At 38.7% G+C, this 20,764-nt stretch overlaps 1 protein-coding gene and 1 non-coding gene across 2 annotated transcripts in view; one reads left to right on the top strand and one right to left on the bottom strand.

Annotated features, from left to right (window-relative positions):
- The window catches only part of KMT2C (lysine methyltransferase 2C), a 291,349-nt gene that overhangs the window by 177,738 nt on the left and 92,847 nt on the right, over positions 1-20,764 (bottom strand). The window contains exons 3-4 of the mRNA XM_065883694.1: positions 8,500-8,638; positions 384-584 (exon numbers count right to left, since the gene is read on the bottom strand). Coding sequence (XP_065739766.1) covers positions 384-584; positions 8,500-8,638 — 340 coding nt within the window. The remainder of the gene's footprint in view (positions 1-383; positions 585-8,499; positions 8,639-20,764) is intronic.
- On the top strand, positions 10,759-10,865 carry LOC136128640 (U6 spliceosomal RNA). Its single transcript, XR_010656228.1, has one exon. It is a non-coding gene; the product is annotated as a U6 spliceosomal RNA (small nuclear RNA).

The raw sequence follows: 20,764 nt of genomic DNA on the forward strand, positions 1-20,764 counted from the left end.
TATTCTTTTATGTTATACTCTTACAAACGATTTAAAACTTATCTAGGAAAAGGAAAGAAAGATCTCATTGATTTTCTAAAATTTTCATTCCATATATAGATAAATTCCATGAATCCCCTCTAGCCTTCCTTATATTATGTTCTTTAAAGTTTTCTTCTTTTTAGTTAATACACAACTAGCTTAAACTTTTTTTTAAATAAGAAAGAAATTTTGAGAAAATGAGTGTCTGCTGGGTTAATGGTGAGTCATAAAGCATCGTATGAATGTTGGAAACATAAAAAATTGTTCAGTAACAATCCCATTTGTATATTCATAAACATCGCAATGAAAAACTATATATAGTCTTACTGCGTTACAAACCACTTAAATTCAAAATTGCTTACTTTCTCTGTCCTCTTTGTTTTCGTGGTGTTGAGTTTTGTATTTTCTCACAAGTCCCACTGCTGTTGTCATCAACGTCCTTCTTGTTAGAAGGCTGGTTTTTCCATGGCAAAATAAATCCAGGCGTTACTCTAAATTGTTTTAAGTCTCCTTGTCCTAAGGAGCTTTTTTCACCACAGTAACAAAAAGCGCAGAGCTGTTCACTGGTAGAAATGAAAAGTACGGAAGACAGAGAGGAGAAGTAGCTTTATTTAACTATTTCAAGTTCCAGACTATTGCAGATACTTGTGTTTTAAAATTAAATATTATGGCTTTAGTGCAAGCAAAGCATGTAAAAATATCTATACCGTAAGAACAATTAAGTTCAAAAAAATTATACATTTGCAATTCTACTTTTCTATAGCATGATGTTTTTTAAGTAGTAAATATACCAAATCAAAAAATTATAGTTTGTGCTTAGAAAAACAATTTTCTTTTAAACCTGATTTTAAAATCTCGAAGTTGATAAAGAAGGCAGGAATGTACAGTGGAGAAAGGACAGCCTCTTCAATAAGTGGTGCTGGGAAAACTGGACAGGTACATGTAAAAGTATGAGATTAGATCACCCCCTAACACCATACACAAAAATAAGCTCAAAACGGATTAAAGATCTAAATGTAAGGCCAGAAACTATCAAACTCTTAGAGGAAAACATAGGCAGAACACTCTATGACAGAAATCACAGCAAGATCCTTTTTGACCCACCTCCTAGAGAAATGGAAATAAAAACAAAAATAAACAAATGGGACCTACTGAAACTTCAAAGCTTTTGCACAGCAAAGGAAACCATAAACAAGACCAAAAGACAACCCTCAGAATGGGAGAAGATATTTGCAAATGAAGCAACGGACAAAGGATTAATCTCCAAAATTTACAAGCAGCTCATGCAGCTCAATAACAAAAAAAACAAATAACCCAATCCAAAAATGGGCAGAACACCTAAATAGACATTTCTCCAAAGAAGATATACAGACTGCCAACAAACACATGAAAGAATGCTCAACATCATTAATCATTAGAGAAATGCAAATCAAAACTACAATGAGATATCATCTCACACCAGTCAGAATGGCCATCATCAAAAAATCTAGAAACAATAAATGCTGGAGAGGGTGTGGAGAAAAGGGTACACTCTTGCAGTGCTGGTGGGAATGTGAATTGGTACAGCCACTATGGAGAACAGTATGGAGGTTCCTTAAAAAACTACAAATAGAAGTACCATATGACCCAGCAATCCCACTACTGGGCATATACCCTGAGAAAATCCCATAATTCAAAAAGAGTCATGTACCAAAACGTTCACTGCAGCTCTGTTTACAATAGCCACGAGATGGAAACAACCTAAGTGTCCATCATCGGATGAACGGATAAAGAAGATGTGGCACATATATACAATGGAATATTACTCAGCCATAAAAAGAAACGAATTTGAGTTATTTGTAGTGAGGTGGACGGACCTAGAGTCTGTCATACAGAGTGAAGTAAGTCAGAAAGAGAAAGACAAATACCATATGCTAACACATATATATGGAATCTAAGAAAAAAGAAATGTCATGAAGAACCTAGGGGTAAGACAGGAATAAAGACACAGACCTACTAGAGAATGGACTTGAGGATATGGGGAGGAGGAAGGGTAAGCTGTGACAAAGCGAGAGAGAGGCATGGACATATATACACTACCAAACGTAAGGTAGATAGTTAGTGGGAAGCAGCCGCATAGCACGGGGAGATCAGCTCGGTGCTTTGTGACCGCCTGGAGGGGTGGGATATGCAGGGTGGGAGGGAGGGAGACACAAGAGGGAAGAGATATGGGAACATATGTATATGTATAACTGATTCCCTTTGTTATAAAGCAGAAACTAACACACCACTGTAAAGCAATTATACTCCAATAAAGATGTAAAAAATAAATAAATAGAAAGAAAGAAAGAAAGAAAGAAAGCAGAAAAATCTTAAGTTGAACCATCATAAATTGGAGACCATCTATCTGTTTTTGGTCTAAGAAATAGAGACTCTTTTATGTGAGCATGAAATAAAAATAGTTGAACCTGAATGGAATTTTAAAATTTCCCCTTAATCTACACAAACATAACAGAGATGTCTAACTTTTTAAAGCTCCCTATAAGGGCTTCCCTGGTGGTGCAGTGGTTGAGAGTCCGCCTGTCGATGCAGGGGACACAGGTTCGTGCCCCGGTTTGGGAGGATCCCACATGCCGCGGAGCAGCTGGGCCCGTGAGCCATGGCCGCTGAGCCTGTGCTTCCGGAGCCTGTGCTCCGCAACGGGAGAAGCCACAACAGTGAGAGGTCCGCGTACCGCAAAAAAAAAAAAAAAAAAAACTCCCTTTAATCCTTGAATTTAGTTGGTGATATTTTGTGTGTTAACCCAGTTCCTTATTTTTCATCAGATTACTTTTGCCATCCAAGTGTTTTAATTTCTTATCCTACTTTTTACCTTCCTTTTCTCCACAGAGACTGAAATATACTTTTTCTTGCTCCTTGGGGGTATTCTGAATAAGTTAAATTTAACTCCCCATCACCATTCCATGATTTGCCCAGTGAAAATAAATTACCATCAATTCTCTTTAAAAAAAAAAAAAAATCTCGAAGTATTGAAAAGGAATAAAGAAAGTAAAAAATTAAGGTTGGGGAAGAAGGTACAGTTTAATGGCCACTCAATTATATCCCAGCTATGTAAAACAAGTGATGACCAAGTTTTACTTAACTACTTGATGGAACATTCTTTATGCATAATATATATACCATACAGAGAGATATAAAAAAATAAATTTAAGTGGGTTAAGCAGTTAGTGATGAGGGACAGGGGAACAGACAGAAAGGGTTTAAGAGGAGAGGGAAAGGGATGAATAGGCAAAACTGGATTTTTAGAGCAGTGAAACTACTTCATATGCTATACTGTAGTTAATGGCAGATACATGACACTGCACATTTATCAAAACTCACAGAACTATATGTAACACAAAGAATGAATGTAAACTATGAACTTTAATTAATAATAATGTATCCACAGCAGCGAAGAGTAGCCCCCACTCGCCACAACTAAGGAAAGCCCGCGCGCAGTAACGAAAACACAAATATAAAATAAATAAATTTAAACAATAATAATAATAATGTATCAATACTGGTTTATCAGTTGTAACAAATGTATCACACTAATGAAAGATACTAATATTAGGGGAAACTGAGGCAGGGAAACTTCTGTAAACCTGAAGTTGTTCTAAACAATAAAATCTATAATTTTTTTAAAAAAGAAACCATTTAAAAAGTTAAAGGACAAAAACCAATATATACTTATGGAATATATGCTTGATAAGGGATCTTAGGAAAAAACAGAATTAAAAGAACTGCTCCTCTTGGATATATCTTCTCTTCACAACACATTTATGGCTGCTGTACTCAAATCTTTCTTCTCAAGCATTAAAGTTCCCACCATCACCTCTGTAGTGTCTACCTCAGGAACTTTCATAATGTCTTACATTAACAGGTGATGGAAATAATCTTTTCAGGTAATGTTTAATGCAAGTTAAATTCATATTGGACCTCTCCCAACTAATTACCTTTTGTTTATAAAAGTCACCTATTTAAGTTTTTCCAATATTACGTATTTCAACTTCATGATAAACTGTGCTGTCCATTGATACTGACACATACACACACACACGTGCTCATGATTAAATGTGGTCTACTTTCAGAAAAATAAAGTCAAATAGGGGAAAAAATGTTTTTCTTCTTGCCTAAAGGATACTATCCACCAAATTCCTTTGCCAGTACCTTATTAATTTTTTTAATTTTCTTATTTATAATTTTCTCTAAGCTTTAAACTTACGTTTCTTTCAGCATACCCTGTTTCTAGTTTGTTTCTTCCCCTAGAAACATTACCTATGAGGAGCAACAATCAGATGGACAGCAACTTTATGAACAACACTGATTAGGAAATGGAGAAATACTTTTAAAGTATTGACAAAAAATATCTTAACCTTCAATTTTATATCCAAAACCATAACTCAAATGTAAAGGTATAATAAAATTATTCCCAGGTTTCTATAAGACCTGAGAAATTTTACCACACAACAGACCCACAATGTAAATATTTTTAGAGAAATATTCAAACTATTAAAGAATTAGGAAATGTTACAAGGGATGTAGGAAATAAAGACTGTCAAATATCTCAGAGTAATCTATTGTTAACTTTAAAGGGTGGCACAAAGGAAATCCCTGGCTTCCGCTTTGGATGTAGTAGAAAGCTGCAAAGAACTTTGCTTCCACTGTCACAGCAAAAACTCACCAGACAATCCACAAATTCACTTTTCTTGAACACATCAGATTACAAAAGTTGCAGAGGAAACGATTCACCTGCAGTTGAATGAAAGGCACTTCCAAGAAGAGAAGAGACACAAGCCCTTGCTTAATCTGAGGAAGAGGCCACTCACTGGATGTCATCCAAGCAGGCTAAAGAATTCAGTGAAAATTTTATAAATTGCTAAAAGCCAAGTTTGTGGCGGTAGGAGAGTACAGAACACCCAGGACCCGCAAACACAGGGGAATTCTAACCCACTCACGAGCTTCTCTCCACGCACCTCCCCCGGTGCTCGTGCCCACCACTCAGGCATGGAGAGGAGTCCTGAGAATGCATCAGTCATGGTAAAAGCCTGGGCAGGAGAACAGCAGAGACATGGGAAAGACACAAAGATCTTTCTTCTTCACCTTCCCTGCGAAAGAAAAGCCTCAGACTGGTAAAAGGAGAGCAAAAGTCTCTGCCCTGCAATGGTCAAGACCAGCTGCAGATGGAGGAATGAATGGGGGATGGGATGAACCTCCCCCCTGGAGGAGGAGCAAGACTGCGTAGACCCAGACCATGACGGGTCTCCGCTAGCTGACACAATGACGGGACCCCCGAGACCTAGGGACACAGCGCTCACCTAAGAATAAAGCTGAATCAGAACAATAAGAAACATCCTGCCAAGCCACTCTATATCATTAGTGGCAATGCAAAATAGTACAGTCACACTGGAAAATACTTTGGCATTTTCCTTGAAAAATTACCTCCTCTTAGATATTTTTACCTAAGTGAAATAAAAACCCTACATTCACACCAAAATCTGCAAGTGAATATTTATACCAATTTTATTCATAGCTGCCCCAAGCTGGAAACTACCCAAATATCCCTTAATTGGAAAATGATAAATGTGGTAGAGGGCTTCTCTGGTGGTGCAGTGGTTAAGAATCCCCCTGCCAATGTAGGGAACATGGGTTCGAGCCCTGGTCCAGGAAGATCCACATGTTGTGGAGCAACTAAGCCCATGCGCCACAACTACTGAGCCTGCACTCTAGAGCCCGCGAGCCACAACTACGGAGCCCACGTGACACAACTACTGAAGCCTGTGTGCCTAGAGCCCCTGCTCCACAACAAGAGAAGCCACCGCAATGAGAAGTCCATGCACCGCAACAAAGAGAAGCCCCCACTCTCCACAACCAGAGAAAACCCGCACGCAGCAATGAAGACCCAATGCAGCCATAAATAAATAAATAATTTATTTAAAAAAAAAAAAAAAATGGGGCTTCCCTGGTGGCGCAGTGGTTGAGAGTCCGCCTGCCGCTGCCGGGGACACGGGTTCATGCCCCGGTCCGGGAAGATCCCACATGCTGCAGAGCGGCTGGGCCCGTGAGCCATGGCCGCTGATCCTGCATGTCGGGAGCCTGTGCTCCGCAACGGGAGAGGCCCCAACAGTGAGAGGCCCACGCACCGCAAAAAAAAAAAAAAAAAAAAAATGTGGTAGGCACCTCCATAAAAGAGAATCCTACTCAGCAATAAAAAGGAAACAGCTACTGATATATGCGACGACATAAATGAGTGTCAAATGCATTAAATATGCTAAGTTAAAAAGGCCAGAATCAGAAAACAGGTAAGTGACTGCCTAGGGCAGAAGATGGGATCAGGAATGACAGCAAAAGGGCATCAAGTAATTTTTTTACTATGATGGAACTGTTCTTTATCTTGTTGTTGTAGTGGTTATATGACAGTATACAACTGTCAAAACTCACTACATGGGTGAATTTTACAGTAATTTTACTATATATATATATATATATATATATATATATATATATATATATATAAACCTGAATTTTTCAAAAAATGTTAGGGGGCCAAGACAAAATAGGAAGCATATATTTAAATAAGTAGAAAATGAAATGCTAGATGATAGATACAAAGAGATATGAAAATATGATAAATCATTATTCATATTGCTAAGACTAAGAAATCAATTCGAACTCTAAGTTTGAAATTCTTTCAAAATTAAATTCAACAGGGTACAGAAACATGAGTCTTAAGGAAAACCATCTCAAAAACAAAACAAAATATAATGTATAATCAATAGGAAAAAATTATGAATGCAATAAAAAGCAGGAAAAAAGGGAAAAAGTATTGCCTTCACAGGGCTCACATGACAGTAAGGAAGATAAACGAACTGTGGAGAAATAAAAAGTACAACAAAGGAAAATAAAGCAGAAATAGAGGGTAAATGTGGTGGGGGCTATGTTTTATTTATTTTTCATCCTACTCTTTTATTTTGAAAACCTTCCAAAAGTTGTAAAACATAGTGGGAATTTGAATTTTTTTAGTTGTTTTTTTCTTGGTTGCATCCAGTCTTAGTTGCGGCAGGCGGGCTCCATAATTGAAGAATGTATGCTTCTTAGTTGTGGCAGGCAGGCTCCTTAGTTGCAGCTCGCCAGCTCCTTAGTTGTGGCATGTGAACTCTTAGTTGCAGCATGCATGTGGGATCTAGTTCCAGGACCAGGGATCAAACCCGGGCCCCCAGCACTGGGAGCACAGAGTCTTAACCACTGTACCACCAGGGAAGTCCCTGAAATTTTTAATATAATTTATATATTTAATTTAAATACAAGAGACAGCCAAAAGAGAGTTTGGGAGAAACTTGATTGACATTTTAGAATGATCATTTCTGCAACTGTGCTAAGAACAATGTGGACTGGGGAAAGCAGAGAAGAAGTGGAGAGACCACTTAAAAGGCAACGACAGCCTCCTAAGGATAAGAGGACTTGGAGTAAGATGGTAGGCAAGTTAAGAGAGTAAGCACTGGTTTGGGATATCTTCTAAAGGTGGGCTACAAAATTTAGAATGTGAGGTATGAGAAAAGAGAGAAATCACGGACTAACTCAAAAGGTTTTGGCCTAAACAACTGGGTGAATATTGGTATTATTTATTGAAATGAAGAAATCCTGGGGAGAAGATTGAGGACAGGCCTGGGGTCAGAATCAACAGTGGTTGTGGACATGTTATGGGTGCAGTGTCTAGTATACTTCCAAATGGAGATATCAAGCAGACAGATGGAGAGCAAAGTCTAGAGTTCAGAGAAAGGTCAGCCCTCAAAATATAAATGTGGGGTTTCATTAGCACACAGATAGTACCTAACTATCGGACTGAATAATAAAAGTAAACACGCCGAGGACTTCAACCTGAGGACTCCAACGTGATAAAGGTGGGGAGTCTGCACAGAAGCCAGCAAAAGACAAAATGAGGAGGCAGATGTGACAAAAGCAAAAGAAAGGAAACATTTCAAGAAGATGGGAATATTCAACTGATGGATGGTTCCAGTTTTATTCATGGCTTCCAAGTTAAGATCTAAAAAATTACAAGACTTAAGCTGAATGATACAGAGAAGTTACCACATCCTGTATTTCTTTTTTTAAAGAATGAAGAGAGGGTAAAGAACAAGAGTATAAACTTAAGTTTACAAGTAAATAAAAAATCAGTTCTTATGCTAAAAGTTTAGACTTTTTTCTTCTTCTAGGGATCGCATCCTGGAAATATTCTGTCCTGGTCTGAGGAGAGCAGAGTAACACAGTAGCCCACTGCTCTGTTCTACAGCCACCTAAGCCCACGGACGTGCTTCACTCCAGCTACGTGCAGAGCTATCAGCTCTAAAAATCCACCCAGCTTTCTGTCCTAAGCCTGCACTCTCTGAACTCCCTCTACAGTCAACTCGCTGCTCTTTTGCCCGTCACTAATCTCCAATCCAGTTGCATTCATTCTCTAACCTGATTTTGGCTTCTATACCAACAGAGACCAGGGAGGTTGCAGATTCCTCAGACACAGAACGCTGAAAGGCTGGGACTGGCTGCTTGCTGCTGTCCACTTCTGCTTCAGCATCCTCTTCTGCTGATTGTTCTTTGATTTCTGCTTAATAGTAAACAAGAGAATACAAAAAGTCATTCTGCATTATACCAACCTTTAGTGAATTTATCTATAAAGCATACATCGTAAAGGAAAAATAATGAAGCAACAAATGACAATACTTAACTAACATAGGAAAAGCTTATATATATAATTAATGGTACTGTTTATATTTATTCTCTATTATACAATGATAATCGAAATAATGTAAAACAGGGCATACTTTTCCAAATTACAATTGATGCAAATCTTAATAACAACTGTTAAGAACCTTATTTTCAGGTTCCTCTACATAACAGATGTGACTCATGAAAAAGTTTCTTGGTAATTTATAAATTGAAATTATCATTCATTTAAAACAAGCATTACGGCCTCTATCAGCCATTCTAAAAGTTAAATGACTGAAAAGAACACAGTGCCTTTGACTCCAGTGCCTTTTTCAGTTATCCTCAAGACTCCAACCCCGAACACCTCACACATACTTTCTTAGGAGGCAACCTAACTGTTGAGAGGGTTTCCAAACATCATTACCCCTAATATCATTCCTCTCTTTAAATTAAACGACATATCCACCACCCTGTCTCTCACACTGTATTGTTAGACATTAACAGGCATGATCCCTGCACTAGTGCTCCTGATGCAACCCCACACTCCTGGCTCCATCTTTCCTTTCTAACTGGAAATTTACACATACTTTTCTGCACCACTACCCCCAAACCAACCAACCAACCAAACAACGAGAAAAGCTTGTAGTCGTTTAAGCTCCTCCTGTCTTTTCTTCCTTTCACCACCAAATTTCATGCAATGGGACTCTGGAGTGGCTGCCCTCCACCTCAGACCCTTCCTACAAGGAATCCATCCTCCAACCACAGCACTGTTCTCTCCACCTCCACAGGTGGCAAAAGAACTAATAAACAATCCCGGGCTACTCACAAGCCTTCAAACACTCCAGAAATTCATCTGGCACCAAGGAGTACTCACTCCCTCTTTAGTGAAATGCTTTTCACCTCTTAAACACAGGGAGATATCATGGATTACTATGGGCTTTGGAGTCATGAGGACAAGTTCCACCAACTACAAACTAGGCAACTTTATGTAGAAGTCATCTCTCTCAGCTTCAATTCACTCCCCATAAAATGAGAAAGCTACCTATACTTCATGAATTTGTTAACAAAGATTAATTAAACGGTCTAGCATCTGTCTCTTCAGCTGACCTGAGACCTCTAAATGTGAGTACAGCTCTCTACATGTCCTTTACGTGCTCATCTTTTGTGTGTGTGTGTGTTTTCCTAATAAATTTATTTATTTATTTTTTTTTGGCTGTGTTGGGTCTTCGTTGCTGCGCGCAGGCTTTCTCTAGTTGTGGTAAGCGGGGGCTACTCTTCGTTGTGGTGAGGGGGCTTCTCACCACGGTGGCTTCTCTTGTTTTGGAGCACGGGCTCTAGGCACACGGGCTTCAGTAGTTGTGGCTTGCAGGCTTAGCTGTTCCGTGACATGTGGGATCTTCCTGGACCAGGGCTCGAGCCAGTGTCCCCTGCACTGGCAGGCAGATTCTTAACCACTGTGCCACCAGGGAGGCCCAACTTACTGATTTTTTTTTTTAATTTATTTATTTTCGGTTGTGCCGGGTCTTAGTTGCGGCAGGCGGGTTCCTTAGTTGCAGCATGTGAAGTCTTAGTTGTGGCATGCATGTGGGATCTAGTTCCCTGACCAAGGATTAAACCCGTGTCCTCTGCATTGGGAGGCGGATTCTCAACCATGGCACCACCAGGGAAGTCCCTGACTCACTGATTTTTAAGTCAACATCCCTAACCCTACCTCCTGCTCTGAGCTCCAGACCATACTTCAACTGCATACGAGGCACATCTAGCAGCTTGAACACTCACTTTCACATCAAATCTGATTTCTTACCTCTCAGGTTAGCATGACTTCCCTGTCAAAGTCTTCTAGATTCAAAATGAATCTTAGGGAACTATTCTGACAAATGAATAATTTTGAGAACTATTAATTTTTTAGTTAGAAATAATTATAAACAATTGTAAATCCTGTCAAATCATAAAATTAATGATGCAATGAGGCATCAAACATATGGTTTTGGTTTTCCTATTTAAAATGTTTCTTTTGTGCTCACTTCAGCAGCACATATACTAAAATTGGAACGATACAGAGAAGATTAGCATGGCCCCTGCGCAAGGATGACACGCAAATTCGTGAAGTGTTCCATATTTTTGATGCAAGAGGGAAGAGATGTGGGGATATATGTATATGTATAATTGACTCACTGTTATAAAGCAGAAACTAACACACCATTGTAAAGCAATTATACTCCAATAAAGATGTTAAAATAAAATAAAATGTTTCTTTTTAAAACTGAAGTAGAAAAGTTGACCATAAATTAAGTGCTTGTGGGGCCTATTAATCATGGTGTCTCTCCTGCCTACTTCTAGCCACAAAATTGGTATAGAATCAAATCTACAAATACAAAATACATTTGTATCAAACAAGGATTATAAAAAGATCTGCAGGCCTTCCCTGGTGGCGCAGTGGTTGAGAGTCCGCCTGCCGATGCAGGGGACACGGGTTCGTGCCCGGGTCTGGGAAGATCCCACATGCCGTGCAGCGGCTGGGCCCGTGAGCCGTGGCCGCTGAGCCTGCGCGTCTGGAGCCTGTGCTCCGCAACGGGAGAGGCCACAGCAGTGAGAGGCCCGCGTACCCCCCCCCAAAAAAAAAAACACAGGGAGCAAAGTCACCCCATCAGCCTGGACCTCTCACTCTCAGAAATATTACACGAAAGAAAAATGAATGTTTTATTTAAACCATTGCTATATTTGGACATCTCTGTTACATCAGTTTAGCCCATGCTCTAACACAGAAACCAGCATCAGGTGTGGAGCACTGCCGTAACAAAAACTTAAAATAGGCGGGCTGGTGAGCAGGTGAGAGAACAGTGATAGCAGTGTTTGGAAATCAACTGACACCATTTATGCTGTATCAAAATATATGGTAGTGCTGTGACCTGCAATAACTTGAAAAGCAGACCAGCTGCCTCCAGAGCTCCAGGGAAAGCATCTGGAGAGAGCCAGGAATTATTCTGCGTTGCCTGCCCTCTAGCACTTTTACAACCAAAGACAGAAAGGAATACGGTACGGCTTGAGAGATTCTCTCTGCCTATAATATTCAAAGTACTATAAAATGACCATATATAAAAACACCTTTAAAGAAGCATTTCATTTCTACCCAGAGATGTCCAGAGCACATGTGGGGTATGCCCTTTTTGTACCATTTCTACTACTAGGTAACAAGAAAGGGTAAGAGTCAAGAGAAGAAATGAGAACTGTAAAAGAGGAATAAGAAGAGGGCCTCAGAAGCTTACAATGAGTTAGGTGGATGAGGGTCATGTCACTACATCCCTGCGAACACGTTTCTCCTAAGAACAAGCACCATTTAGCCTGCATCCCCCCCTCCCCCAAAAGCAGGGTCCCTCCAATAGGTATGGCCTGTCCGTTCTCTCTTAGTATGTTGCTAACCACCACTATGGCCTCTAGTCAGAAGTTTTCTTCTAGCAAATTGAGGCACAATCTCAGGTATTCTGTTGTTTTTCTCCCCCTGAAAAATAAAACACATAACACTTTAAACATTCTTTGGGTTTTCTTTATTGTTTATAACTAAGGGGAAGTAAGTAAGAGGACAATCTCTCTGCCTGTCTCTCTCTCTCTCTCAAATTAGACCTAGAAAGAAACGGTAAGGTTAAATATGAATGTTGTTGGTAGGTTGGTAGGTCTTCAGGTACACAACTTTTGAAATTTCAGAGGGGAAAAAAACAGATTCAGACCAAGGGATTTTTTTTCTTTTTTAAGAAATGGGACCAGGAACAGGCCTGATCCACAAGGAGGACAGTAGTAAAGCAGGCTTTAAAAGTTCTCTTTTCTTAAAAAAAAAAAAGGAATATTCTCCTCTAGCTATTTTTCCTACTGGCTCTGCCCATGATTCTAACCTGGATCTGCCAAAGATCCAATAAGGATTGGTGGGTTTTGGTCTTATTTTTGGTTTGGATTTTGTTGTTTTAATCATTTGTTTTTTTAAGGAACAAGGAAAAGTCCTATAACTGCTTCCTAGGGAACAGTTCCAGCCACAAAATAGAAATAGAAAAACGTATCCCTAAATATGTGAAACTACACGTAATAATACAACCTATTTCTTTTGGCTGTCACTCTTCATTTAGTAGAAAAGTTAGGTCTCACTACCTGTCAAAGTGAAGGCAGGACAATTAAACTAGTGTTTACGCCCCTCTCCTCTCTTAGCCCAAGTCTTCGAAAGACTGTCAGAGTTTGGCAGCAGAATGTGAAATGAAACCCAAATAGCCAACAAGAGATGTCAACCAGAGATGCTCTGGATGAAATGACTGTGAACCCAGAGACAACTGAGGGAACGGTTCTGATGCGAGTACTTGGCTACCTGCAGTTAACTAATAAAAATGCCTCAAACACCATCCTGTACTTGTGCCTAATGCAAGAAAGCTTGCCTTTCAACCTGTGCCACTCTGCAGTTTTTGCCTTTCATGGGATTCTATTTGTTCAAATGACTACAGTCCAGAAATGCGCAAATAAGAACAAGCACATACTTTTTAAAAAAAAAATTTAAGTGTTGAGAATTTCCTGGTGGTCCAGTGGTTAGGACTCCAAGCTTTCACTGCTGAGGACCCAGGTTCAATCCCTGGTCAGGGAACTAAGATCCCACAAGATGTGAAACACAGCCAAAAATAAATTTTAAAAAAAATTAAAAATTTAAGGGTTATATTTTTCTTTGATACAAAATCTCCAGTGTACCTTTCTCCTTATTTTGAACCTGACCTAAAATACTGACAAAGCCAGCTGGTCTCAAAATGCTCTAAAAGCAGAAAGATGGAGTCCTCTCCAACCCTGGGGATGATCAGAGTGGGGTGGTTTTATTCGAAGCACCTACTTGTGTGTAAACTCAAACCACCAGGTGTCACATGTGGGTGGTAACTACACTAAAGAACCTAAGAGAACTTGGATAGCGTGTGCACTCTAGGCAAACCTTTGTAGATACATAGGTAAATGGGACACAACTGTAAATTAGCTCTAACCGTGCCCTTACACAATGCCATTCCACCTCCCATGACTCTTACTCTTACTTAGGATTAATCCTAAATAGTTGGTTCTATGATACAAAAAAGTTTAAAATTAATAGCAAAGGCTGTTTTGCTGCTTTAGTTAAAATCAAAGGCTTGGAGTCAAATGGTCCAGAATTTGCATCATATCTCAGTCATTTGCTAGCAATGTGACCTTCACAACTTGCTTAATTAACCTCATCTCAATTTCAGTTTGCTAATCATTTAACAGATAGCTAATGCCAGCTACTATAAAACTGTCTCTAAGGATCAAAAAAGATAATACATTGGGCACTTAGCCTAATGCCCTAAGTATACAGTAAGTGTAGGTATGTAGCTGCTACTCTGATTACCTACGTTCACATACTATAACTATGTATTTACTTTCCATCTAGTTGGATATCACCCACCAGATCACACATTATTAAACTGTATTGTGGGAAGTAACAGGAATAAACAGAACATTTATTTAGCACCTCCTGGCTGTTTGCTAGGGATTCAATAAATCATTGCTTTAGAATGATTTTTTTACCAAACAAAATTTTGAGTAACTACTATGTACCACACATTCTAGTCCAATGGCAGTACAAAAATACAGTCTATTTTATTGTGTTTATCAGGGTACATATGAGAAAACATCTCTTTAATGGGGAAAAAAAAGAGTCAGGATCCCTATGCTTAATGGATCTATTCAGGAAACAGCAAATGATGGCAACAGGACACAATCACTGTCAAGATGGAGGTACAAGGTATCATGGGAGTTAAGGGAAGAGGTGGAAAATATAATTTAGAAAGGCTTCAGAAAAGTATCAGAAGCCCAGCTGAAACTAAAAGGACAAGTGTAAGTGTGCCTAATAGTTCTCTCACTTAATTCTTCTCTTTTAAAAAAGAGTAATATCTGAAACTAACACAACACTGTAAAGCAATTATATTCCAAATGGATAAAGAATATGTGGCACATATATACAATGGAATATTACTCAGCCATAAAAAGAAATGAAATTGAGTTAGTCGTAGTGAGGTGGATGGACCTAGAGTCTGTCATACAGACTGAAGTCAGAAAGAGAAAAACAAATACCATATGCTAACACATATATATGGAATTAAAAACAAATTGGTTCTGAAGAACCTAGGGGCAGGACAGGAATAAAGATGCAGATGTAGAGAATGGACTTGAGGACACAGGGATGGGGAAGGGTAAGCTGGGATGAAGTGAGAGAGTGGCACTGACATATCTGCACTACTAAATGTAAAACAGATAGCTAGTGGGAAGCAGCCGCATAGCACAGGGAGATCAGCTCGGTGCTTTGTGACCACCTAGAGGGGTGGGATAGGGAGGGTGGGAGGGAGACGCAAGAGGGAGGGGATATGAGGATATATCTATATGTATAGCTGATTCACTTTGTTATACAGCAGAAACTAACACAACATTGTAAAGCAATTATACTCCAATAAAGATGTAAGAAAAAAAGAAGTTTAAAAAACCAATAAGTTGTAAAGATCAACGAAGAAAAAAAAAACAGAGGAATATCTGGACTTCCCTGGTGGTGCCGTGGTTAAGAATCTGCCTGCCAATGCAGGGGGGCATGGGTTCGTTCCCTGGTCCGGGAAGATCCCACATGCCGCGGAACAACTAAGCCCAAGTGCCACAACTACTGAGCCTGCGCTCTAGAGACTGCGGGCCACAACTACTGAGCCCACGTGCCACAACTACGGAAGCCTGCAAGCCTAGAGCCCGTGTCCGCAACAAGAGAAGCCACCGCAATGAGAAGGCCGTGCACCACAACGAAGAGTAGCCCCACTCACTGCAACTAGAGAAAGCGCACGCAGCAACAAAGACCCAACACAGCCATAGATACATAGATATATAGATAGATAAATTTATTTTTAAAAAAAGATAAGGAAACTAAGTCTGAAAGTTAAACAAGCTTGAGGTCACATAGCTAACAGGAAGCAAAGCTGGGATACACAATCAGATTTGTGTAACTCCGAAGCCCAAGGGTGCTCTTTCCACTACTACACACTGCCTGGCACAATATCTGATCTGATCATAGCTCATAAGTTTTATGAATAAATTCATGTTAAACCAAAATGTTAATATTTTACTAGGACCATGTTACTGAGGAATCATTTGTTGAATATGAAGAATGAGATGAAAGTTGAAAATATAGTTTTTCTCTTTACTTCTTAAGCACTACTGAATAAAATTATAAAGTAGTAAGAACATTTACTTCACAGCAAAGTTCATAGAAATAAAATATTTTGATCTTGGTCAATATGAAATTTCCCCCCAAAGGTTAAATAATTCTTTGAAAGAGCTGTATGTATCCTACAAATATATTCAGCAAACTCACCAACATGACAGCGTAATAGACTATAAGATGTCAAAAATATTCTAGAGTCCAATTATGGCCTCCTTACCAATACACAGTGCATCCCTTCAATGCACCCTATCTTTTTACTCAACATTGCTAGTTATTAGAGAAATGCAAATCAAAACTACAATGAGGTACCACCTCACGGCAGTCAGAATGGCCATCATCAGAAAGTCTACAAATAACAAATGCTGAAGAGGGTGTGGAGAAAAGGGAACATTGTTGGTAGGAATGTAAATTGGTGCAGTCACTATGGAAAATAGTATGGAGGTTCCTCAAAAAACTTGGCTACCATATGATCTAGCAATCCCACTCCTGGGCATATATCCAGCCAAAACTATAATTTGAAAAGACATACACCCCTATGTTCACAGCAGCACTATTTACAACAGCCAAGACAGGGAAACAAACTAAATAATGATTGGATGAAGAAGATGTGGTATATACATACATACAATGGAATATTACTCGGCCATAAAAAAGAATGAAATAATGTCATTTACAGCTACGTAGATATACCTAGAGATTATCATATTAAGCGAAGTAAGTCAGAAAGTGAAAGACAAATAACATATGATATCACTTATATGTGGAATCTAAAATATGACACAAATGAACTTATCTATGAAACTGAAACAGATTCACAGACATAGAGAAGAGACTTATGGTTCAGCAGGGGGGATAGATTAGGAGTTTGGGATTAGCAGATGCAAACTATTATACATAGGATGGATAAACAACAAGGTTCTATTGTATAGCACAGGGAACTATATTCAATATCCTGTAATAAACCATAAAGGAAAAGAATATGAAAAAGATATATATATATATATCTATATATCTGAATCACTTTGTTGTACACCAGAAACTAATACAACACTGTAAATCAACTATACTTCAATTTTAAAAAATAAAATAAAATAAAAGCAAAGCATCCTATCTTTTAATTTTTAGACTGTATTTAATCAGGGGTTCTAGCATGCTGGAGGGAGAAATTACATCTTTATTTTTACTGACCTCTGAGATTTAGAATTTTAAAATAAACCCATTTCATCATGAATATATGCACAAGCAGAGTTGTACAGCCATACTCATGTCTCTGTCACCAACAGAAAGCAGATAATTTATCACATTCAATGCTTGCAGATATCCCCAAAATATCACTTACCCTCATCACTACTTCAAAATTACCATAATTATAAATTAGATTTTATGATTTAAGAGTAAATAAAGAACACATTATGAAATTACAAATTTGGCTTTTTTCTATTTTGGTAATATTTCAGTATAACTATTTATCTTTGCAATTTTATTAGTTTTAAAACATTATTTGGAAAAGAGTCTGCCATAGGGGTCAGTGACACGAAAAACAGCACCCCACTAGACTATATACTCTATGAAAGCAGCTACTTTATCTGTTTTACAAACCAGAGCCTATCACACAACCTGGATGATGTTCAGTAATTGTTTAATTAATTGATTAATTAAACATTGTGTAATACAAAGCAAGCAGATAAATCTTATTATACAGAAACACATAAATTAGAAAAAGCACAGAAAAATATAAATTTTTAAATGGGCTAATATTTGGTAATTACATTAGTCAACACGAACATCCATTTTTCTACTAGTTATCCAAACCATACGCATGCTTCTATGATTTAGTCAACTACTAAGTAGAATAAAAATTATTTTTCTCTCTCCTACCTTCCTTTACCTCCCCAGAACTGGCAATACTTTCCTTGATTCCTTTATAGTACTAAGACTACAAAAGAACGCATATCTAAGAAATTGTGTAATCATGTCCTTTCCTTCTTTTGAACAGTGGTGCTCAAAAAAAAGTCTGCATCCCGACAGTTACGTTTTCCAGTGGTGTGTGGCTCACTGAATCTAATGTATCTACTACATCCAAACTGTGCTATAAAGCTAAAGAATTAGCACATGATGAATAGCAAATATTTTACTTATTCTATCTTTATTCATTAAACTACTTGACACTCATTAATATCAGGATAGTCACCACTTTCAGAGGGCATGTAAAGACTTTAAAATGTAAGCAACTATAAATAAATTACACAAAAATGTCAAACAGTGGTTCCCTAGAAGCTAACACTTTTACAGCTAACTTATTCTCTTTATACTTACCCATAGTTTCATAAATTTTCACAAATATACATTACTATTATACTTTTAATATGATTTTTTAATGTAAGCACAAAAGAATTAAGAAAAAGACTCCAATACTTATCAAGACCTCAAAACCACAGTGACATTAATTAGGATACTAATTGTCAAAATTCAACTGCTCTCTGGATATTTTATTTAGTTAAAAATATTTCCTTTAGTTTTTCTATATGACTTCTTAAAAATGTGTTTTTAATGGATACTCATTTTTCACAACTAATAAAAGAAACTAAATAAACCCAACAAATTACAATATACATCTTCACCATATAATAATGGATATTTATAGCAATGTTAATCTTCTTCTGAGCCTTATCTTTATTTAGGCCTAAAAATCCAATGCAAATAATATTTAAAGAGATATTAAAGGGACATCTTCATGGCTAACATTTAGTAAGTGCTTACTATGTCCTAGACAATGTTGTAGGTGGTTAAACGCACTAACTCATTTAAACTTCACAACAACCTTATGAAGACGGCTGCCTGGCCTAGGACTTTACACAAGCTAATGAGTTAGTCTGCTACTGTTTCATGGATGCTGGCAGAAGACACAAGACTCCTGGATCAAAGACAAAAGGACTGCATTACTCACTGCACAGCAAGCAGCAGAAGCATGAGGATACTGTTGTCAGTTCCCTTCTGGCCCCCAAGTGTCACGGGGGCAAAACCATGGGCCCAAATGGACTCCTGCACTCTCAGTGAACTGTATTACAAGGAACAAAGTGTGTGGGAAACCACTGCTTTTATAGTTAAAGCATTAGACAACCTGCTCTTTGTCCCAGAGGGAGACACGACCTCATTCTTCAAGGTTGCTCACTGCAAACACAACCCTGAGAAAAAAAGGCCCAGGTAAGGAGTGGTCAAGGCCTTCCATTGCTGGCATACACAAGATGTGTCAGGTGCAAGGGACCCATGGCGGGGTATCCCCAAAACACAGCTACTATCATCATCTCCATTTTACAGATGAGGAGGCAAGGTAAGAGGTCAAGGAACTTTGCTCAAAAACACAATAAGCAGAGAGGAGTTTGGATTCAAACACAAGCAGTGTGGCTCCAGAACCTCAACTACCACTAATCACTACTACGTTGAGTGTGAGCTGGAGCAAAGAAATTGAAGAAATCAACATAATTGCAGAACTGAAAACAAGAGGATCACATGAAGCAACAATAACTCTGAAGACAATGTTGGGATGTGGTGGATGCACTGGAGAAAACAGAAGAATCTAAAACAGTGAAGATGATGAAAGAAGATTAGTCAAAGAAAAAGAATAACACATACAACAAATATGCATAATTACTACTACTTAACAAGGAAAATAGACTGAATGGAAAAAAATATTCAAAGATTCTACGGAAAGAACCATTCTTGAAACGAAGGATGGATTCTACACATCAATGCAGCTCAATCAAAGCAGAAGAAAAAATAAGCTGCCCCAGCCCTTAACAAAGGAAGCAGATAAAACGTTAAGAAGCAAGTGGAGGACCTCCAAACAGAATCTATAACCATGACCTGCACAGTGCCCCCTTGGCACCACTTCATGCCTCTCTGCCACTGAAGCCATCATGCCGCTCCTATCCCTAACTCTAGGTGTGACCTCTGACTATGGTACTTGGATACCAGAGATTGGGTTACTTTTGAAACAGACTGGGTCAGCAACTGACATATGATAAAAACTGGTCCAACAATTCTGTTTAGTTGATACAGAGTCACGCTCCCTCTCCAGGGATATGGACAAGAAATCACGTGGTACCCAAGTTTGCAGGCAACCATCTTCCATCAAGGGGAGCCAGCCACAGGATGCAGCTGACTTAAAAAAAGGCAGAGATACAATGAACCAGGAATTCTGTGACAATAGTGAGGCTGACTTAAGCCAACTCAAACCCATCTGATCTCTGAACATGACAGTACATGACCCACAGATTTCATTCTTTCTTCAAATTCGAATTCTTTTACTTTTTTTTAAATTTTTACTTTTTTTACTTTTGGCTGTGTTGGGTCTTGGTTGCTGCGTGCAGGCCTTCTCTAGTTGAAGCGAGTGGGGGCTACACTATGTTGTGGTGTGTGGGCTTCTCACTGCAGTGGCTTCCTCTGTTGCACAGCAGGGGCTCTAGGAATGTGGGCTTCAGCAGTTGTGGCTTGCAGGCTCAGTAGTTGTGCCTTGCAGACTCTAGAGTGCAGGCTCAGTAGTTGCAGCGCACGGGTTTAGTTGCTCCACGGCATGTGGGATCTTCCCAGACAAGGGCTTGAACCTGTGTCCCCTGCACTGGCTGGCAGATTCTTAACCACTGTGTCACCAGGGAAGCCCTGAGTTATTTTACTTTTAATAACAATATCCTGGCTGGTAGACTCTAATAAATGGATATCAACTTTCATATACGACCCAAGGAAACAAAACAGACTATACATTCTATTCAAGTGTCGCCCAAAATTTACATAAAC

This window comes from Phocoena phocoena, chromosome 9, assembly GCF_963924675.1.
Source record: "Phocoena phocoena chromosome 9, mPhoPho1.1, whole genome shotgun sequence".
NCBI classification, from domain to species: Eukaryota; Metazoa; Chordata; class Mammalia; order Artiodactyla; family Phocoenidae; genus Phocoena; species Phocoena phocoena.